This window comes from Malaclemys terrapin, chromosome 2 (assembly GCF_027887155.1).
Source record: "Malaclemys terrapin pileata isolate rMalTer1 chromosome 2, rMalTer1.hap1, whole genome shotgun sequence".
Lineage (NCBI taxonomy): Eukaryota > Metazoa > Chordata > Testudines > Emydidae > Malaclemys > Malaclemys terrapin.
This window is the reverse complement of record NC_071506.1, coordinates 199,853,219-199,877,050: the sequence shown is the minus strand read 5'-3', so window position 1 is coordinate 199,877,050 and position 23,832 is coordinate 199,853,219. Positions and strand designations below refer to the sequence as shown.

At 40.6% G+C, this 23,832-nt stretch overlaps 1 protein-coding gene across 4 annotated transcripts in view; it reads left to right on the top strand.

Moving 5' to 3' along the window:
- The window catches only part of BBS9 (Bardet-Biedl syndrome 9), a 493,563-nt gene that overhangs the window by 118,726 nt on the left and 351,005 nt on the right, over positions 1 to 23,832 (top strand). For all 4 annotated transcript variants that reach the window (XM_054019331.1, XM_054019330.1, XM_054019329.1 and 1 more), the window contains 5 exons: positions 1,841 to 1,894; positions 8,116 to 8,218; positions 9,218 to 9,322; positions 12,010 to 12,024; positions 23,195 to 23,335. In XM_054019331.1, the coding sequence (XP_053875306.1) occupies positions 1,841 to 1,894; positions 8,116 to 8,218; positions 9,218 to 9,322; positions 12,010 to 12,024; positions 23,195 to 23,335 (418 nt within the window). The remainder of the gene's footprint in view (positions 1 to 1,840; positions 1,895 to 8,115; positions 8,219 to 9,217; positions 9,323 to 12,009; positions 12,025 to 23,194; positions 23,336 to 23,832) is intronic.

The following is a 23,832-nucleotide window of genomic DNA, read 5'->3' as shown; positions in this document are numbered from 1 at the left end:
AAATAACTTTCTTTCTATCTTAGCCCTTAGAAATTGGATGAAACTGAGCAAAGGAAAATGTTAAGATGAGTTTCTGGAATAATTTCCTAGTGGTGAGCTCGATTATAGTATGTTAGTAGTCTGAAGAGAAACTGTTAATGGTCTGAAGAGAAATAGTAGAAGCCCCATTACATGGATCATTTGAAACTATACTGCACAAAGCATTCACAGATACCCTGTAGGGAGTGATCCTGCTTTGGCAGAGAGATTGGCAAGATGGCCTGATGGACCTTTGCCATTCTAACTTCTGTGATGCTGCAGTGCAGTTTAACATGTACAGAAGTGAATCAGTCATCTTGTATTGCTGTAGTGTTCCAGCCTACTGAAATCTCTTCTGTCCAATTTTATTTTTTCCCACTAAAATTTAATATATAAACCTCTCAGAACATGTATAATGCTGTGCCAAAACAGCTGTTAATTAGTCATTTCTGGCTATGTATTTCTGCACAACTATATTTACTGGGATTACTCGCGATTTGAAAAATATAAATGGAACTACATTTGTAATACTTATATTTACAGGTATAACTGTCATTATTTATCAAAAATGTTTTATTAGATTATTAATATATGCTAAGCAATGTACTTTCTGTTTCTTTATGTCTTAGCAATTGTCCATAGGAAAGACTTATTAGTGCAAAAAAAAGTACAGAGATCTGGCAGCCTGGTCTTGCCTGGTTGTGGTAATAACCTTGCAGATTTGGGATTCCTTAGGTCAATAGAAAACTGTCATGTTGTTGCACTGATGCACTTTACCTTGTGGATGCAAACTGATCTGCTGCAACCTTCTCCTGCAAAGAGAGCTGGTATATTGAGCATGGTCTTGGAGGCAGTTGTAATCTTAGTTTCATGTGAGGAAAAGGGTTTCAGGTGGTTCTCACTGCAGTCATACAGGGTGAAAATGCAATAAGGAACTACATGGGAAGAAGAAAAGGAAACATATCGAAGTCCAGCACCTTTTGGATCCTTGCATCCAGAGGGAGCCCCATTGATTTTTTTTGTTTTGTTTTTGGAATTCTGCACATGCACTAGGAACACCGCTAGTGAATTCCAATGCATGGATTGGGGAGGGAAGGAGGATGGGACAGTAGCAGACAGTGTATCTTGTTTATGCTGGCAGAAAGCATTGTTTTACTTAACCTTTTACCATATGAAGGTATTATCTCCTACAGTATATATTGGTATTATCGCCTCTCAGTATGGCACACACATACATATATAAATAATATTGCACTTTTGCTGTGGACATGGTTGTTTATTGAAATAGAAGTAAGAAACACCACTAAAAAAGCCTTCTCTCTCTCTCTCTTTCTCTCTGAAATTCAGGACATATACAGTATGCTATTTTATTTTGATTATAAGATAGTGTGTGGTAATTATGCATTATATCCTATGCTGTGGTATATATAGTATATGTAGGCAGATTGGAAGTCACCTCTCCTTACTGAATAACACAAGGAGTTTCCACAATTTGAATAAACTCACAGTAGAAGGAACCATGCCAGACAAAACAGTTCCAAATACTCAAATATATCAAAATGTATTAGCTTTTTATATACAAAATATTCATGACTGTTGCTTATCCTTTTTGTGGGCAGTTTTAAACAGGAATTTTGTCTTTTCTAAAGAAGGGGCCCAGAAATCTATTTTGTGTATTTCAATCTGTCATCGGAGTGATAAGTTCTTTACAGTTAACTCACTATTTAGCTAGTTGGTGGTGGGAGGGTAATACTGCATTCATTGTGTTCACTCATTCATGTGTGATACAGCATTTGCTCCGTTTTCATCTTTTTCTTCACAGCAAGCCATTGACAGTGAGGTGAGAGCAGAGGCAGTTCCTTCAGTCACAGTAAAGGTATTGTGCTTAGCTCAAACTGTAGCACTTAAAACAGTAGCAACAAATTTCAGCAAACCTTTCACATTTGTTATCCCTTTTACTTATGTCATGGAAATGAGAATAGAGCTTGAAATGCCATATATATTTACAATTTTATCTCCTTTTTTTGGTGTGGGATGGGAACTTTTTTCTAACTTCCTGCCAAAATTGTAGAGTGATTAGCAAGTTTCATATATCTTCTGTTTTAATTTGTTTTTAAGGAAAAGTCAGATAAAAGATATGTAAAGACTATGGAGTGGAAAGAAGTAGTTTTTGGAGTTTTTCATAGTGGGTGCTTGACAGCATACTCTGTAGTTAAGGATCTAAAACTTTCTGTTGGAACCCTGTTTTTGTTTGCTCAGAACTTTTTAGAAATATTCACCTTTGCACAGAGAAAACATTTCAGTTCAATAGGTGAATATTTTTTAGAAAGTCTGAGCAAAATCTCTTCTACTGTCTTTTTAGTTATGAAAGAGTGAAAATAAATAAATTTGTCCTATTTGTAAAATATTTTTATTCATGCATTTACTTATAGCTACAACAAAAACTGTTTTAATTTGAAACAACATGGTCATAGTCCTCAGTGAAGATTAATGTTTGTGCTTAGTTTTGAAGAAAAGATTTGTGTGCACGCGTGCATATGTGCACAGTTATATCATATAAAAATACATTTCTTCTGAGCATTAAATCAAATTGATAGTAATATAACTTCTGAACATGCCACATTAATTGCTAAGATTATTAGCAGAGGAAAATGAAGGCCTTGCTTTTTCGTATCTCTGCCCATTCTTTCTCTCTCCAGACTGAGAAGCACAGTGACTGATGAGAACAAATCATAGGCTGGATTCTGATATCTTACTCTGATTAAGTAGCACCTTATGCCATGAGTAGATGACTTTTGTAGAGTAAGGTACTATCAGGAAGGGTTATCAGGATCCGATTCTACATAAGGGAGATTTTAAACATATCATTCAAAACACAGGCAATAAAATTTGCAACAGAACTGTCTTAACATCAGAGGAGAAAATCATGGATGATGAAAAAACCATCGTTGCCACAAATTTTATGGTCTCAGTAATGTCTTCTGGAATAATCTGTAACTTCTAAACTTTCACTTAAATAAATTTTCTCCTCCATTGGGGACTTTGCCATTGACTTCAGCGTGGCCAAGATTTCACCCACAGTCGTTGCAATGTAAACTGTTAGAAAATTATCTCCAGCCAAGCACCAGTATTAGTGGTAGAACTGGCCCCTCTCCACTTCTAGTAATGTAAACTGAAGTGTGCACATCAAAGTCTAATTTGGGGCTATTGAAATTCTCACATTGTTAACCACAAGCAATTCCTCTATTTTTTTTTTAAATAAGCAAACTGTCCCACCCCACAAAAGTACATGAAAAAAGTTGTTGTTGCAATATTTGTCTCCACTACAAATAATAAACAGTTGTTGCTGGCAACTGGTACAACTAAAATAGCAGTGAATAGTTTGGCTGCTGGTGTAGACAAGGACAAACTTTTTGGGGAAGGGTAGAGGAGGACTGTTGTTTTGTTTTTGGGAGTGCAGATAACTTTTCTTGCTCCTCTTCATCTAATCAGAACATCCATGCACATAATATAACTTAATCTGGAAAAAAAACAGGGCAAAAGCCAAATACTGTTGGAAATCAGTACAGATTTACAGATATATTTATAGACTACTTGGTGGGTAGATTTATAAATTTCATTTAAGCTTTATTTGATGCTGTAAATCAATCTAAATTACACAAGATATTGCAATAAAAATTCCCAGTAGTAAATTTAGATCAGGGTCGGCAACCTTTCAGAAGTGGTGTGCCGAGTCTTCATTTATTCACTCCAATTTAAGGTTGCGCGTCCTAGTAATACATTTTAATGTTTTTAGAAGGTCTCTTTCTATAAGTCGATAATATAGAACTAAACTATAGTTGTATGTAAAGTAAATAAGGTTTTTAAAATGTTTAAGAAGCTTCATTTAAAATTAAATTAAAATGCAGAGCCCCCCGGACTGGTGGCCAGGACCCAGGCAGTTCGAGTGCCACTGAAATCAGCTCGCGTGCCGCCTTCGGCATGCATGCCATAGGTTGCCTATCCCTGATTTAGATCAGTTAGAATGCATTATATTTTCTTACAGGACAATTAATAGTTACTACCAATCAGATAAACACACTGATGTCCCTACATCCAACTTTATTGATTTTTAAGTAGAAGCTCTTCATTCAAAATAATTAAATATAGTTGATGGAAAAGCCCTTCTTAATTAATGAAATTTCATATTTTTATGATTTACAAAGTTATCAACCTTGGCTCTTACTGCTATAAGAGAACATAAAAACTATTCACACATTACATTTGTACACTACAAAATATGTCAGATTAATTCAAACAAGCTGACCTCCTGATTGTGTCTGATAAGTTTATGCACAATTTTTCAAAATTAGATCTCTCCTTGGGTTCTGTTACAACAATTACCAATATGTATAACCTGGCATGTTTTCTGCAGTGTGAATAGGCTAATAGTTAATGGATTTTAATCCTTCCAAGTAAGTGAAGTTGTGGCTGTTTTGATTGTGATTATGATACATGAAAATCTGTGTAGGAAACACAAACACATAAGTTTGTGGACATTTTTTTCTACTAGAGTTCTAAATAAGGATTGTATTTAATTCTGCAAAAAGCCACTGGCCCAGCAGAAAAGGCTTATAAAATTAGATGCTTATAAAAACAGGTAGTGGGCAAAATCCTCACCCTTGCTCCAGGCCCCTTTATGTCATCAAAAAGACCAGAGAAGCATAAAAGGAGCCCTAAAGACTCCAGCTGGGAAAAGATTCCCAAGGTGCAGCCTGACAGACTGACAATATCCTGTAGTGTCCTGGACAAACCTTATGGAATTAAGATAAACTTTACTGAATTAAGTTAGATCTTATTGAATTAGGGTTAATACCTCTTTGGTCCATTGCATTAAAAATGCTGCTGTGTTTGTGTTACTATGGAAATGTATCTCTCTTTTCTAGAAGGAAGGGAATGCTAATGTACTTCCACCATTATCAGCCCTTTGAAGCCACCCAACTGGAGAGGTGTATATATACTAGTTCAAACTGGATTCTCCAGGGACCAACAGACAAAGAAAGGATTTTTGGATAAATACCTAGTTTTAAACTGTCTTAGGGCCTTCTTCCTTATCCAGCAAATGGACAGGACCGCTGATGCACAGAGAGACCTAATTAGGGTGACCAGATGTCCCGATTTTTTTAGGGACAGTCCTGATTTTGGGGTCTTTTTCTTATATGAACTCCTATTACCCCCCCCCCCAACCCACCCCAGTCTGATTTTTCACACTTGCTGTCTGGTCACCCTAGACCCAATCCTTAGCATAGGGTTGGAAGGACTGGGCCTTCTGAGGCCCTATGAAACTGGGTGCTTGTTCTGAGCTGAAGCTGTGATGAACTTGTAACCACAGGAATCCCATGGGGTGGGGATTTGAAGGACTGCTCCAGTCAGAATCTGTTAGGATTGGGGTGAACTTGGTAAGCTTATTAGCATGCAGGTAGGTTCTTTTATTGTTTTTAATATGTTTTCTCTGCAGTCCTTTTTTACCTTAAGAATAAAATAGGCTTGTATAGAAAGAACTGTGTGGTATTTATAACAATTGACAATCACGCTGCTATCAGTCTCTGATGAGAAAGCAAGCAGGTGTGCTTGGGCTGCTTGGCTCTCTGCTAGGAATAAAGGTAACTGCAGGTTGGAAGTAGCCTGGTCAGAAGGGAGTGAGATGTGGGTCTTCACACAAGAAAGAAAATGGCTGGGAAGCTGGAAGTCTTAGAGTGGATGCCCTTGCTGGACCATTGAGGGGGAATACAGGTGCTATTGCCCTGATGTGTGACACAGGTACTGTGGGAAGTGGCTGCTTCCACAAGAACTCTTTGCAATATGTGGTGGAGGGGTGGCTGGACTTGAGGTGGGCCGGACATGTCACATGCAAGGTAACATCATATAATGCTCAGGGATTCTTGTCAGAGTTGCAGCCCATTGGATAGCCCTCAGAGGTTGCTGTAATTTAGTTAGATATGTCTAAATTTACGCCAGAGCCCTCTCCAGCCCCCGTAGCTTCCCTGGATCAGGAAAGTGCAAAGGTGGTTTAAAATATCTTAGTCCACATTCACCTCCCCTGGGGTTGTGAATTCTGGCTTCACCTTATCAGCACAGTAGACAGGGCTGGCTCTGGCTTTTTTGCCCCCCTCCTCCCCGCCCCCCGCGGGGAGTGCGGCAGGGGAGGGTGGCGAGCCCGGCCGGGGCTCCGCTCTCCCCGGCGGCCGGAGCGCTGGGGGGAGGTCAGCGAGCCCGCCATGGCTCCGCTCTCCCCGGTGGCCAGAGCGCTGCGGGGAGGGTGGCGAGCCCAGTCGTGGCCCCGCTCTCAGGCTGGAGCACCGCACCGCGCCGCCCTCCTCCAGGTGCCGCCCCAAGCACATGCTTGGTGGGCTGGTGCCTGGAGCCGGCCCTGACAGTAGAGGATCTTACCCAAAACGTGAAGAAGAGCTGTGTATAGCTTGGATGCTTGTCTCTGTCACCAACAGAAGTTGATCCAATAAGAGATATTACCTCACCCACCTTGTCTTAGTAAAAGTAAGAATAGAAAAGTATTTGAAAGATATTTCTGTTTTATAAGCATGGCATTCACATATAACTTCACACTGAATTTAGGTGTCACTATTTTCTCTAACTTTCACAATGTAAATAGATCTACTCAGGCTCAGAGAACTAATTAAACTAACACCAGCAAAGACATTAACTCAGCCCTCTCCAACTCTGTTTCATTGAGGTTTACACTTCAAAGCATGGAGCAAACTTTGCCTTTTTATGAACATTGCAAATATTAGTAAGCATGGACAATGTGAGGTCTTGTCTACACCCAAAACTTGAACCTTTTTCATCAAAATAGTTTTTAAGATTGTTTTAGCTAAACCTTTGCAAACCTCTTCATGGGGACTCTGTCAGTTTATAAGTAGGTTATATCTGTTTAACTTAGTCTCGTGCAATTTCTGTGTATAGATATATTTAATTGGAGTTGAAGCACATTTTAAAAACATTGGGCTAAATTCAGGTCTAGTTCAACAACTGCAACTTAGTGTTGTACGTTACTTCCAGAACTTAGCCCATTACCTTCATATCTATCCTCTTCCTGGCTAATTTTCTCCTTATCCAGGACAGTTAAAATGAGCTTGGACATGCAAACTAGCAGCTGAGACAGTTCCCACTCATGCTAGCTTCTTGTGGCTGCTGTCTGAGTGTTTTTGGTGGAGATCCCTTCATTCTGGAATTTGCTTCCAGCACTAGTCAGGTAGAGCCTGAATATAGAGAGCTTTAGGATACTGTGAAAAGCTCATTTGTTTTTTGAAGAGCTTGTTTAAGGAGGTGGTTTGGTTTTTTGGGGAAAGGTCCTTATTTTTCTGGGGAAAAGGCAAAAAATATGTTTTTATATATGCTAACTATGATAGGCTGTATTTTATAAATCTGAAAATCAGAATAAATACAAGTTTTATTTTTTATCAGTACATTTTATCTGTGAACTTTACTTTGAATGATACCATGGTTGCTTGAGATGTATAGGGTTCCCACAGACTGAATCTCCACATTACATGTAATGAAGGTATGTTACATATGTGTGTTAAGGGTAATGTAACACTGGAAAATAGCTTCTCCATAAGGAGTAGATTCCAACGTTGCCATGCCATTAAAAAAAATAAGGATTCCATGATTTGGTGTTCATTGAGAGTCCTTTTGGTGAAAGAAAAATATAGAGTAACACCTTATTTAAATAATTGCCTAATTTTTTACTATTTATATTGACTACTGCCATTATTTTACATTGAAAAACCCAAACAAACTAGATATTTGCAAAATAGAAAACAAATCTAATGTATTGCAATTGGATAAGATAAATTAGTCTTGGCTGAATATTACCAAGGAATTTTGATAAACCATCTCACTTTTTTCCTCTCACTAGCTGTCAAGGCCTACCATTACATTTTCATGGAGTTTTCTTAGCTGCTAGTTATAGTGGAATTGTGCACGTGCAAATCATGATTGAATGTGATAATTTTGCTAATTATGCTGGTTTTAAAGTCATAGGTAGATTAATGTGGTGCTTTTGTGTGTAAATACCTTTTTACTTTCAATTTTCTTCAGATCACACTACAGAGTAGATTGGCTGTGCAGAAAACAAAATTATCAATATGTGTACAACCTCCTTTAGCACTGACCCATGACCAGTTCATCTTTGATGATATAGGTAAATTCTTCTTTTACTGTTACGAAGTATTTTATAATATATTGCTTTAGCTGGGATTGTTTCAGCCTTATTCTAAGATTTACTTAGTGACCCTCTAAGTAGACGTGCACCAAGCTTAACTTTTGACACATTGATGAGGATGATTATACTCTCTTTTAAAAAAAGAAACGTCAGTGGCAATCACAAAAACCCAACAGAATGTTAGGATGTGTGCAAAATCAGAAAGATAGAAAATAATGTTGAAAATAGTATACAGTCAAATAATGTAATGGTAAATCCTAATTTGCAAACCTGTGTCCAGTACTGGTCCTTCTACCTCAAAAAATATGTGGTATTGTGGTTACTGTGCCTGTACAAAGAGCTTTTGCTGAGTAACAGGAGCGAGGAGAAGGTTCAGTTACTTGTGCCCAGTCAGGCATAAGCTTCCTTCTCAGCACTGCCCACTCTGGCTTCCTTACAGCCTCTTTGAAATTCAGTCAGCTGCAGGCTGGATTGCTTTGAAAACTGCAGAGGGAGCTGCAGGCCCCAGAAAAGTGTCCTAGGGCCTGGATCGGGTTCATGGACCATATGTTTGACAACCCTATTCTAAAGCATCTAACATTGGTCACTGCTGAGTCAGGATAATGGGATTGATAGATCTTTGGTCTCTTCTGGAATGCCAATTCCGATGGTCATACCACATGTTCCCTAAGGAACAGAGGGCTGATGGCTCTGATGCTATGACCTCAATATAGAATTGCATTTGTGTTGAGTCTATCTTATGTTTGCTGCACAGTGACATTTCACTGTTGCATTTTAAGAGAGTTTTGAACTGGAGCATCTTGTTTTGCTTTAAATAATATATATTGAAGAAAAAAATTATGTACAGATTTGATTGAATTAGTTCAATGGAAATGTATAATATAACTTAACCTAAAAATATTTCCTTAGGTATTGGAAAATGTTAGGTTTTCTTTCAGTTGGCCATATTTATTTAATGTACTTTGTTATTATTTGTAGAGTCGGGCAGATCTAAAGCTGTAGCGCTGTCTGTCTTTCTGAAAGGGAATTGTCCACCAGCAGAGCTGGAAGGAAATGCTGTGGCTTCCTATAGTACGCCCACAGGTGAGCAACATAAGATTTCAAAGAGTGTTTTTTTTGTTTTGTTTTGTTTTGTTTTTTTAAAGGTTTTGATTCCCTTATGGTCTGTCTGTCTGTCTTTCTTTCTTTCTTTTTAACTTCTTTAAAATATTTTGAGGTTAATAGTAGTGTGCTGAAGAATTTGGTCTTCTGTTGTTTTAGTTAATATTTTATTTAGCACCATTAACTTCCCCGACCTGTTTACAGAGTTAACAATATACATTTACAACTTGGGAAACAGACTTCCCATGTGCTGTCCCAGCAATTTGCTTCTATCCTGACCTGAGAGGGACCTCCTTTAGGGGTGAGAAGTTAATTACCTCTTTATGACCATTCAGTCCTTGACCTCACTGCAGAGGCTACCAACAAAAGTGACAATTACTCTCTCTGCACAGAGGAGGAGGATTAAATGATTGCTGGGACTGATTATTCCTTCACCCTGTTTCCCTTTTAGTCTGTGGAATAGCATTTATGATTGTTTTACTTGTTTAGAATAAATTAGAACAAAATGCGAGTCGTTGCATTTTATAATGACCTAATGACCCCAGGCCATCCATAGTGACACAACAGGTCAGTTTGCCCTGACATCTATTGTCTTTGCACATCTTGCTGGCTAATCAGACGTCATCTAAGGACAAGGAGCTAAGTTGAATGATCCATGTCATGTCAGGACCATCTCATGTTTAAACATTACTACACACACTGTTTAATTCTCAGTCAGAATGTGTGTGTCTGGGAGAAAACTGGGTGACATTTTATACTACTGGTAAAAGTGAGAAAGTGGAAATACATTGATTTATATCAGCTGAAGATTTGGCACCAAATCTGCTTTCTCTTTTCCTCCTTCCCCACTGGTTGCAGGAACAGAATGGAGGGCATTTCTCCCTAAGGGAATCTTTGTTTCATGTGCTCAGTACTCCCCATACTACCATGTGTATGTCAGGTAGTATGGGAAGCAGCATTCCTATAATGGGTGTTTTTCTTGATCTCAGGAAGCCTAAGGACCATTGGATTCTTCAGCAGCTCTCAGAATTACTAAAAAGTGTTGAGGACAACATATTTTGTTTTCCCTAAGAAACTAAATGTGATGTCATCCAAGGCATTCTTCTGACAGGCCTGGGATTTACATTCTGAAGGAACTGAGTCTGCAAAACATTTTTGCTAGTGAACTCTTAGCTATGGGATTCCTCCTCTCTGGTGGGCCATTAAAGCCTGAGTTAGCAAAGCATAATATGTTGGTTAAGCACTATTTGAGAATGGATCATCACTGGAGAAGTTTTTCCTGTGATGGGTTCAAGGCAACATGCAACATGCTGTGTTTGTGCTACCTATTTTGGCAGTTTGAAATGCAGTTTTATTTGTAAATCTGACTATAAAAATGGCTCATTGTAACACAGATCTGTCCTCTTCAGGCTAGATTAGCTGGGTGCACAGAGGGTAGAGGGTAAAGGATGCTGCCTCATGCTCCAGATCATCTATGCAAACAGCAGACGCAATTCCAGTTCCTGCATGCTAGGGATGTCTGAGATTGATGGCTTCTAGTGACTGAGCATGCAGTACCTTCCTAAGAGCTCTGTCTGGGGCCATGTGGACATGTCTGCGGACAACCTCTGTGTGATTTACATGTAGCTCTGAGCTAATCTGGTCTTGGGTTTCTTGAATCATACCCCCCGATTTTAGTGATGTGCATTTTTACTGCTTTTTTGCTCCTATGAGCCCTGCAGAGCCAACATAACAAAGAGAAGTTTCAGGCTGTAGTCCACGAAAGCTTATGCTCTAATAAATTTGTTAGTCTCTAAGGTGCCACAAGTACTCCTGTTCTTCTTATAACAAAGAGAGAGTGAGCTGAATGCTTATTTCTTTGCATTATCTAATGAATTATTTACTTTTGTAATAGTTAATAACAATGAAAGAAAATACCCCAGGTTGACTTTCAGATATTGAATCTGTAGGCATTGCAGTTAGGAAACAAATACTTGTAACCTGAGGGTACATTTGATCTGAGATCTTTGAAATAAAGTAATCATAGAACACTATTTAGCCATTTCATACAGAATCACTTTAGAATAAGACCACACTTGAACATATTGTGTTTAATTGTGGAATTTGCCCAGCACAAGGAGCATAAAATAATTAAATAAAATACATCACTTAATGGTACAGAAGTTCTGTTCCATCATTAGGCTTGGCTAGTTCAATAGAATTGTATACAAACACACTATCCCTGTTGGAGTTTGTAGAATCAAGTCCTCAGATAGCACTTAGGTCCATGAAAAAATATTCTTTCATTGTCTGATTATATCTGAATAGGAACCTTTCATTGGAATGGATTTTTGTTTGTTTAAATGATCCAGCATTGTGGGTCAAATTTATGGTTGGTGTAACTCTGTGGAATTCAATACAGTTTAATTTAATTTGTTATTACTGAGTTGGATGGAGTTACACGAGGGATGAATCTGGCCTTTTCTGGTTATTTTTGGTTAGTGTTACGTCTTCTATATTTAGACACACTAAAAAAAAACACTTATTGGATTTTGCCTTTAACAAAAGTTACATTTATTTTTTCTGAACTGTTAATTATTACGTCTCTTCTTTGATTCCTCTTTAAATAATATCTTACATATTCTTCCTTTTTTTTCCCTCCCTTTTTCCTGTTGCTGATTATGATGTAGATCTCAATCCTGAAGGTGAGTGAAAGAAAAGATTTAAACTGGACAGAGTGTTATAACTGAAAGCTGATTTTCAATGAAGCAGATTTGGAAGTGAACTGTGAATGTACTTTTTAGGAGATGACTCTTACAAGCTTTTATATCCTCCTTGGAACAATGTGCTGGCTTGGCACTGCTCTAGGGATGACTGCTGGGAATTACGGGTGAGATTGAGGCTTAGACGTAAGGGGAGAATTATCCATAGGGAAAGTAGACTGCACCAATGATGATTTTTTATTGACTTATAATACATTTTCACCTGCATAACATTGGAATCTACAATATTAAAGTGTTTTATTCCATCTTGACGACAGTGATGGAAAATATAATTATATTATTATTGCTTACTGTATCTTTAGCCACCTTTCTTCTTATAGTGCTATCTATAGCTCATCACCTTCCGCTGAATTTAAACATAATTTTATTTAACCTTTCTTATTGTGAAAAAGCCCTCAGGATTTGAACTGGTGCCATGTTATCTGTGCACAGAGTGAAACAGTAGCTCTGAGTTGTGTGAATTGCTTGCATTCATCCCAGTTCTTAGAACTGTCTTATGGAAGGCTGAAAGTTGATTTCTAGATGATTAAAAATACTAGCACAAATGTTGTTCAAAATGTAGCCATGATTAGGACAGGTCTCATGGCGTCAAGTGGTGCCCAGCTATCAAAGTAACATTACACAGGAGGATAAAACAGGAATAGAAAGGTAGCTAGCATCTAGGTAAGCTGAAAAAGGACAGTTCTTGAGTTTTGGAGGCTCCCTGTTGTCTGGATATGTTTAAAGCATATATTAAGTCCCTGTGGGATATACATTTGTTTTGCTGATTTTATAAGAAATGTATTAGTTGTAAATTCCACGTTCACCCCAAAAAGAAAGAGAAACCCCAGTTTGGGGATCAGCTGGGAAGGAAGTCTCCAGCTGTTCGATTTCCCATTGGAGATAGGATTGCTTAATGGGCATGTGTTTAAAGTTTTCTCTCTCTCAGCCTCTCTTTCATTACCCATCCATTTTTTAGCAGTCTCGGAGAGGTAGAGCTGAAGCTGCTGCAGCTAGTGAGTAGGTAAATGAGACTGCTAGTGGCACCCTTCCTTCTCTCTCTCTCTCTTTTGCTCTTGGTTTTGCTGAAGAAATAGAGATACTCCAAGAAATAGAGTGGCTTCAGCCCCGGGGAACAGGATGAGGTGCTCTACAACCGCAATTCAGCCACTGCAACACTCCCTATAAAGCAGGAGGAGTGGCTGCAGTGAAAACACTGTTTGTTTCCATCTGTTCTGGAGAGTGAGGCCAGCTACATGGGACCCACAATGGAGAGTAGAAGCAGGAGTATTTCAAACCATCATTGTTACTAAGAATAGTTCTGCCTTACTGCATAGATGTGTTTATTTTATATGCAATTTGATAGGATCAGACATCTCTTAGAAATGACGAACCAGATCCTGCAACCTTTACTCATATGAATATTTTTTACTCAAGCCAATGTTTTCCTCAGTTCAAGCATGAATAAGGTTGCAGAATTTTGCTTGAGGATGTATTTATGGTAGCATTTTATTTGGGCTACTACAATGAGTACTAACGTAGTTAAATTCAGCTCAGTCAGTAACAGAAAGGTCATAAATTCTTTGAATATTTAACATCCTGAACACAGACTCAGCTATTTCTTTTACCACTCAAGGTCTTTTTATAAAGGTATAATTAAGATTAATGCAGTTACACTGTGTGCATGTAAGATATAAGTATCATATTTCAAGCAGATACTATTTATATGATGATCTGCTCTGGTTACATTACCAATGAGCAATTCAGCTTTTATATAGGGGGGAAAAATTGTTATCCCATCTGTTTTGTTATCCATTATTCCTGTATTAAAGTTATATGACCTGTGCAAAGCATAACATGATGGTGGATGAGGATGACACATGGCCTATTACCAGACATAATAGAAAGGGCTCAAGGAAGTTCTGGCTGCCAGACTTTGGTCCTTCTTTGGATTTCCTTGCTCCCATGTAAAATGACTCTCGCACACCCAAAGAAGTGTTCTGAAAGAATTCTCCCGTATAAATTTTATACTCTAGTTATATATATTTTTAGCAGCTTTTGGCTCTGCTTCCCTTTGATTCAGAGATTTTTTTTGGACTCTTTCTGTATATACCAGAGATCATTGAGATTTTTGTTTCAGGAAATAAAGTTCTGTCATGTTTAGTTTTGATTTGCATTTCCTTTGCACATGTTGAAAAAATATTATTTATGATGAGGCAAACTGAGAACTGGAGATCCAAGAACAATGGGCATGATACTAGAAAAAATAAACTTGCTTTCAATATGAAAGTATTTCAAAATCTTTGTGGCAAATTCTGTTGAGTATTTCTTGTTGGCAACCCTCTGAAATGTTTCAAGATTTAATATCAAGACCTTTGTATTATGTCATTGAGAGAACCAAAAAGATTGTTCACTCCTTTTTCTAGAAGATTATGGAGAGATTTGTAAGAAACTTATGTAAAGTTTGTTCAAGTCAGCATTTTGAAAATTCACAAGTTGATTGAGAAACAGTTTTCAGCAAGTGTCCCTGAAACCCTGGGATCCCCCAGTTTTTAAGGCTTGTCTCTGTGTCCCTGACAGTTTCATGTAAACAAGTTTTATTGCGATTTTTCTAAAGTGCTGCAGGCTTACCACCTGGAGGCACTACCAGACAGTGGCGCTAGTGAAGTTAAGAACAGGGCAGCTGAATGCATGTGTGTCTGTTACTTGGCCTTGATACCTAACCTGATTTTTCAAGGCCTCCCAGTGACCTTGCCTCTGCACAAGTCCGTGAAGCAGCCCTTCCTTGCATGTAGAGCCAAATCCATAGATAGCAAGAAAAAGAAGTGAGATGGAGGGGGATTCTTTAGCCAAGGAGAGGAAGGTTGAGCTCCTTTTTCTTTTACCTTCCATGCATGCTTCCCTGATGACTATAATAAATGTCGCTTTCCTGCCTTCACATCTCCTCTGTTCCCACCCCAGCCATGAGAGGGGTCTTAATTTATTCACTCTGAAAAATCTGGTCATGCTAAACTTTTAGGTTAAATTAAGACCCGCCCAACTAATCATCTGGAATGGTTGTGGAGATCAGGGGACTTTAGGACAGAATGGGTGGTTACTGTTCCTGTGAAGCTGATACCGGTATCAGCATGGTAGACCTTTGTGCATACACAGGCTTTCCCCACATGAAAAAACAAAGATTCCCCTGATGGATGTTTTGGCAAAGGAAAGTGGCAGCTGTCTGCTCATTAGACCAAGGGCTTCCCATTTTACAGCTTCTAGGACTATTATATTATATTATATTATATTATATTATATTATATTATATTAATCAGACTTGTTACCAATTTCAAAAGCATTGAGTCTTGGTTTACATTTGTTCATATTCTTGACAAGTTCTGATTTGCATTTGAAAATAAATTAAAAAAAATCATATCTATTAAGAAAAGTGTGTACTTCTGTTATGAAGTATAATTTTTCTCCCATTGTTGCTGAGTCCCAATAATGCCAAATGTAATTTTTCAGCAGTATGTTGCTAGCCAAAGATTGTAGCCGGTTCTGTCCATTTCTGCTTCTTTACTGCATTACCAATAGAAGATAAACTTTAATATGCATTTGAATAATAACTCAATATTGAAGCTGAATAAAAAGTGACTTGCCAGTTTCTTCAGTGCCACCATTCATTTAATGAATAGTTACCAACAGGAGGTCAATGTTGATTGAATGTCAATTTTAATTAAAATAGCTTCCATTGTTGTTTGCAGTGTTGTTGTAGCTGTATTGGTCCCAGGATATTATAGAGACATAGTGGGTTAGGTAATATCTGTTACTGGACTAACTTCTGCTGGTGAAAGAGACAAACTTTCAAGCTACGAGGAGTTACACAGGCCAACCAGTTTTCTTCATGCTTCCCAACATATACAAACAATGGCTGCCTCTGTGAGTCATCAGAGCATGTAAGGACATGTGATATACTCATGTGACTTAGGACTCCATCTTGGGCCAGTAACTTTCCACAGACAGGGGCTGTGGACTTTGTTTGAGACAGTAAAATTCCTTACATATGGCAGAGGATATAAAAAGGCACCTGAGACAGCTCCATTTTGTCTTCATTTACTGCTTCATTTCTCTGGACTGGATTTCTAACAAGAAAGCTCTAAACAAGGACTGATGACCCCCAAGCTGTTGGCATGATTCCAGATTATCACTGCTACAAACCTGATATAAGGACTTGCAATCACTTGTATGTATATGATCTATTAACCGTTTATAACTCTCTCCTTATTTTCTTTTATTAATAAGTCTTTAGTTTTTACTTACTAAACGATTGGCATCAGCGTGATTATTGGGTAAAATCTGAATTATATATTGACCTGGCTAGATGGCTAGTCTCTTGGGATTGGAAGGACCCCATAACTGATTAAATTGGTTTTCACTAACCACTTGGCATAAGTCTAGTGTCTGGGTGGTGAACCAAAGGTTGGAATGCCTAAGCAAGCTGTGTTTTAGACTTCTTGCTAACCAATGTAGTGATACAGAAGTACATTTTTGTTATTGGCTTGGTATAATCTAATGATAGAATAACCACTAGTTTGGGATGAATCTGCCCCATTTCTCAACTGTCTGTCTTGAATTTGGAATCCTCAGCTGTGACCCACTGAGACACAGTGACACCTATACACCAATCTCTGTCATAATGATGGCATCACTGCCTGCCTCAAATATCTACAAGATAATGCACAACACTCAGATATCCACCCAAAACATATTGCCAAACTCACCCATTTCATCCTCACCCATAACAATTTTACATTCAGTAACAAACACTTTGCCCAAATCATGGGAACAGTCGTGGGTACTAGGATGGCTCCCCATATGCCAAACTCTTCCTGGGCCACATTGAAGAAGAATTTCTGGACAAATGCACCACAAAACTAATGATATAACTGAGATATATCAATGATATTTTCATCCTCTGGACAGATGACCCAAATTACCTTATAGATTTCCACCAGAAGTTCAACAAGCACCACCAATCTATCAGATTTTCTCTAGAAACTGCAACACCAGCACCAACTTCCTGGGCACTGCAATCAGCTTCAGCAGTGGAACTTGTATACAAGAAACCCATGGATCACCACACCATCCTTCACAGATCCAGTAACCACCTCAAACACACCAAGAAATCTGTTATCTACAGCCAGGCACTTAGATACCACAGGATATGCTCTGAAAAGAAAGATGCATACTGTAACGCACTTAAAACCACCTTGTAGCAAAGAGACGTGGATGCCCTCTGAGATTGACAGTGAGGGATGGCCAGATGCTGTCTGATGGGCGGAAACAAGGAAGGCCATGCTCACCATGCCAGAAGCAGAGGGGACAGGAACAGGAAGTATAAAAGGCGGGCCCTATAGCTCAGTTGAGCAGCATCTGCCAAAGGAGATGGATGTGTTCTCCCCAGTGCTGATGCAGGAGCCCACAGAAGACTTCAGTTACCCTGAGGACTCGCCCAAGCTGCCAGACCCAACTAATGCTGAGGAGCTGTTGGGGTTGCCACTGGTGGTGTACCCCACAGGGGCACCAGACTCTCACCACACTGAGGTGCCACCTCCTGGACCATTGCAGTGGAACTCCTAAAGGTCTTCGCCTGGGTGGGCATGCCCCATGACATCCTCACGGACCAAGGCACAAACTTCACATACCGACTTCTTCAAGAGGTCTGAGGCCTCTTGAGGATCAAAAGACCCAGACATCCGTATACCATCCGCAGATGGATGGTTTGGTTGAGCGGTTCAACCGAACATTAAAGAGCATGTTCTGGAAATTTTCCCCCAGAAGAACTTCGCCACTGGGACCAACTTCTTCCTCCCTGTTGCTCGCCGTTTGGGAGGTGCCACAGGCTTCCACTAAATTTTCTCCATTCGAGCCGTTATATGGCTGCGGGGATTGATGTATCTCATGAGGGAGACATGGAAGCAGACCCCATCCTGAGCCCAGGGCATATTCCAATATGTACTGCAGCTCCAAGAACGCCTGGCTCTGGTAGGGGCCCTCACGAAGGGGAACCTCCGAGCTGCCCAAGGAGTCCAGGTGAGAGGATATGATCGGGGCACATGTGTTCGGACCTTTGAATTAGATGAGTCAAAACTGCTAGAATACTGGCAGGGTCCGTATGAGGTCATCCGCCAGACAGGCCTCATCAACTACGAGGTCCGACAGCCTGACCGGAAAAAGAAGTGCTCTGTTTACCATGTTAATCTTCTGAAACATTGTGCGAAAGGGAAGGACTGTTAATAATCCTGCACCCCCCGGAACCCAAACTGGGGCCACAGACCCCCGTGGGAACAGAACCTGAGATGCTCTCGGAAGAGCAGCTAAAGCAGGCCATATGTCTTATTGAGGCTTTTCCTAGGACTTTTACTGCTGTGCCGAGAGAGACCACCCAGATCCACCATACCATCTACACCAAACCCAGAGAAGTTGTCCATGGAACAACCCGACTACTCCTGTGGTCCCATGCGGGACACAGTAGAGCAGGAGGTCTAAGCTATGTTAGAACTTGGGGTCATCGAGCAGTCCTCTAGAGAGTGGCCGAGCCCTATCGGGCTCATCCCTAAGCTGGATGGGACCCGTCAGTTCTGTATAGACTTCTGGAGGGTTAATGCAATTTCTTGATTCGATGCCTACCTGATGCCATGGGTAGACGAGCTCCTTGATCGACTAGGGGAGGTATAGTATGTTACTAACCTTGATTTAATGAAGGGATACTGGCAGATCCCACTGGAGCCCAGCTCAAAGGAAAAGACAGCCTTCGCCACCCCCAGTGGACTCTACCAGTTTACCAAGTTGCCCTTCGGTTTCCACATGCTCCCTGCAATGTTCCAGCACTTAATGGGCCATCTGCTGTAACCCCCCAGTGAGTATGACGCAGCTTACCTGGACGACATGGTCATATACAGTCGTCACTGGGAGGACCACCTGAATCCAGTGGCGGCTGTCTTGAGGAGCCTCTGAGGGGCAGGTCTCACTGTGAACCCCAAGAAATGCCAGATTAGGTGGTAGGAAACAACTTACCTAGGATACACCTTGGGGTGAGGCAAGCTGCGCCCCCTACTCAGAAAAATCCAGATGATCCAGGATCACTCGGCCTCAACCACTACTAAACAGGTCTGGCAATTCCTGGGACTAGTGGGGTACTATCGGTGCTTCGTCCCAGACTTTGCAACCATTGCCGCTCCCTTGACTAGGCTGCTTACCAAAGACCATGGAGGGGATGGTATGATGGGATAGCCTAATTTTGGCAATTAATTGATCTTTGATTATTAGCAGGTAAATATGCCCAATGGTCTGTGATAGGATGTTAGATGGGGTGGGATCTGAGTTGCTACAGAGAATTCTTTCCTGGGTGCTGGCTGGTGAGTCTTGCCCACATGCTCCGGGTTTAACTGATTGCCATATTTGGGGTTGGGAAGGAATTTTCCTCCAGGGCAGATTGGCAGAGGCCCTGGAGGTTTTTCGCCTTCCTCTGCCGCGTGGGGCACGGGTCACTTGCTGGAGGATTCTTTGCACCTTGAGGTCTTTAAACCATGATTTGAGGACTTCAGTAACTCAGACATAGGTTAGGGGTTTGCTACAGGAGTGGGTGGGTGAGATTCTGTGGCCTGCGTTGTGCAGGAGGTCAGACTAAATGATCATAATGGTCCCTTCTGCCCTTAAAGTCTGAGTCTATGACCAGCCACTGTGGGTGCAGTGGAACCCAGACTGCAAGGTAGCCTGTCAGGCTCTGAAAGACCATATATTCCGAGAACCCATACTATATAGCCCTGATTTTACATGCTGGTTCATTGTTCAAACCGACGCTTCAGCGGTGGAAGTAAGGGCTGTCCTCTTGCAGGACACTGACAGTGAAAAGCACCTGGTAGTATACATCACCTGTAAGCTGTTCCTGCGGGAATGGAACTATTCAGCAATTGAGAAAGAGGCTCAACTTGTCTGGGCCATAGAAGCGCTTCACTACTATCTCCTCGGGAGCCCCTTCATGGTAGTGACAGACCATGTGCCACTGAAATGGCTCCAACGGACGAGACATATCAACACCTGGTTGATGCGCTGGTACCTGACTCTCTATCCATTTGCCTTTACCATTCAACATTGAGACAGTAAGGAGCACACCAATGCAGACACGTTGTCACGACTGGAGGAAGGGAGACTTGGAGCTGGGCTGACCAGACTGGGAGCTGGGCTTGAGGGGGGTGTGTGTGTGTGTGTCTAGCAAAGAGACATGGCCACCCTTGGAGATTGACAGTGAGGTACAGCCAGATGCCCCTGGTGGGCGGAACCGGGAAGGTCATGCTCACCACACCGGAAGTAGAGGGGACAGGAACAGAAAGTATAAAAGGCGGGCCCTGTAGCTCAGTTGAGCAGCATCTGTCAAAGGAGATGGATGTGTTCTCCCCACTGTTGATGCAAGAGCCCACAGAAGACTTCAGTTACCCTGAGGACTCGCCCGAGCTGCCAGACCCAACCAATGCTGAGGAGCTGTTGGGGTTGCCACTGGCGGTGTATCCCGAAGAGAGACCAGACTCTCACTGCATCGAGGTACCAAAGCTAGAGAGAGTAGGAAGTAGCCCAGGGAAACTAGACAGCAGTCTGGTTAAGTGCTGGCCTGTTGTGGGTGGATCTCTCCTGACCCGTGGCGGACCACTCCGCCACTGTTAAGATCCTGGGCTGGGACGCAGTGGAGTTGAGTGGGCCTGTGCTGGGCCCGCTGGGGTGGCAGCCTCCCTAGAAGGCCTGTGAGAGTCTACGGTCCACTGAGCTAGGATGCTGGACTGTGTGGGGTGATCACCCCTTGCCGGAGCCCCCTAGACTGTGTGGGGGGCTCACGCCTCCCTGAAGGCTGGTCTCCTAGACTCTTACCCTGCCTGAGGGTTGGCGCTCTAGACTGCTTGGTGCCCTGTCCTGCCTAAGGGCCTGGGCCCCTGAACTGTTCACTGCTCTACCGTGCCTGAGGGTTTGAGCCCTAGAGACAGCTAATTTCCCCCTTGTACAGATTGCCATTCTAGGTGCGTGACAGCAAAGAAGATTCCCTTCAGAGATTCACGGTGAGGGACCACCACTCAGACCTACATGTGTTCACCAAATAAGGACACTCTATGAGAGAAGTAGATTGCATTATTTATATATGGAAATATACCTATCTCATAGAACTGGAAGGGACCCTGAAAGGTCATCGAGTCCAGCCCCCTGCCTTCACTAGCAGGACCAAGTACTGATTTTTGCCCCAGGTCCCTATGTGGCCCCCTCAAGGATTGAACTCTCAACCCTGGGTTTAGTAGGCCAGTGCTCAAACCACTGAGCTATGCCTCCCTCCCACCCCATTATGGAATGAGCTACCTAAATACCCTGGGAAACTGCTTCAATACAGGAAAAAAAATACTGATTGCATACAACTAGTTGTCATCTGCAACCCCACACTGAAACCCATACATGGTATCACCAAGCAATTAAAACCCATACTCGATGGGAATCACATCCTAAAAGAAATCTTTCCTGAACACTCTCTTTTATTCTTCAAACAACCCCACAACCTTGCCAACCTCATCAGAAGCAAGGTACCCACAGACCAGGGCCTATCAACTCAAAGTGCCACCAGCTCCTGCCATAACAACAGATGCAAAACCTGTATATGTATCTCCACTGACATGATGATCAATACTCCCCATGCCACCTGTTTCAAGATCCATCAGTCCTACACATGGCTATCACAACATGTGGTGTACCTCATCCGGTGAACTAAATGCCCCAATAGCAACTAGGTGGATGAAACCAGGCAATCACTATGCTTTCAAATGAACTCACACAGAAAAATGATGAAAGACAAAAACCCTATAAACACTTTTCACAAAATGATCACTCCATATCTGATCTCTCAGTCCTTGCCCTCAAAGGAAACCTGCACAACACCTTCAGAAGCCTGGGAGCTTACATTCATAACTTTGCTAGACACTAAGAGTCATGGTATTAATAAAGACACTTTTATAATAAACCATGAATCCGATCTGTAACCCACTAAGCACCCTTTTTTGTCCTATGACAGCAGAGGTGTTAACAGGCTACTTCATCTTCAATGGTCTCTTACAATATGTATTAACAGCTTATGCTAAACAATTGGTTCCACCTTGTATTTAGCTGTGATACTCAGAGTACCTTTCCCAGCCCTGAAGAGGAGCCCTGTGGAGCTTGAAAGCTTGACTTTTTCATCCACAGAAGCTGGCCAAGTAAAAGATATTACCTCACCAACCTTGTCTCTCTAATTTTAATTAAGAATTTTATTTTCAAATCGATTGTATAACTCTCTGATGTTGAGATGCAAAGTTTAAGGATGTTCAATGGAAAGTGGATGCAGCATTCTTTTAAACTGGTTTAACCAAATGTAATTTTTTAAGTACAAATGTCTGTTTTTGTTAGAATATGTAAGTGAGAAGGCAGCACACTGAAAAGATACCTTTTGATTTTTGCTTATGAAGGGCTGGGTGCAATTTCTATCAAAGTTTAAACAAATGTTAACATCTACTGGACAGTATTTTATTAAGCCAAAACTTGCTGCCATTTGATGGAAGACAGATTTTGTTTAAGGGTATGACACATAAACAACCATGTATGTTCTGAAGAAGTGTGTAGTTGTCATGATAATTGAGAGGAGTGCATAATACATTGCTGCTGTATCCATTCCCTCCATTCAACACATGAGGCATATGCCGTGCAACTCGCAGTCATATTAAAGTGGAATTGTTTGGCTGAAGGTCTGTACAAACTTATAATATTCTTTAGTGCTATATAATCACTATGAATACAGATTTACAGCTTTAATAGATTTGGTTAATATTTTCATGGAGTCTGAAACCAAAACATTCAGTTTTAATTTGTCATTAAAAGAGTGTTTTTCATTGTTAGTTGAAAATTAACCTTAATCCAAAAGTTTGCATGGCTTGACCATTTTGTTTTAATGACTTCCTGAGCTACACTAAAAATGTATATAGCTTTTTTATAAACAATGTCATGAAATGTCTTGCCCTCAGAATACAGATATTGTCACTGTTACTGCAAACTATCTGTCCTGTCATTTCAGGAATACCAAGAGTTGCTCAGTGTAAATTTAGACTACCCTTGCGATTAATTTGCTTTCCAGCTCAACCTTCAAAAACAGCAAACCACAAACTAACTATTGATACCAATAAACCTCCTGTCAGTCTTGTGAACCTTTTCCCAGGTAGGACTTTTGATGGTGATGTGTCTGTAACATAAGAAATGTTCGGAATTCAGATTGGAATCTTTCATCATGAAGTAATGATAGGGTAATTATAAGATATTTGCCAAATGATAAATACATAGCTGAATATTTTTGGTTGGCTTTAGTGTACGAAGGTATGATGTGTATTATCAGGATAAATCAATGTAGGGCTTTAAATTTTGTTAAAATATTATCATAATTATTATGGTTTACTGCATGGAAACCAACGTATCAAAATGCTTCATTTGTGACTCTGATGTTGCATTACTTCAAGTGTGACTATTTTTCCTTTAATGTATGTATTGATTTTCAAATGTATTTAAGCTTCAGGTAAGTAATCCTATAAAGACTTGCCTTTCTGGGTTTTTGTGTCTTCTGCATTTAGGTTTCAGTATAGGTTCCAGTGTTATCTGAAAGCTTTGAAAATTTTTCCCTGTTATGAGTTTCTGTTTTATAGATATTTTTTTAAAATAGTG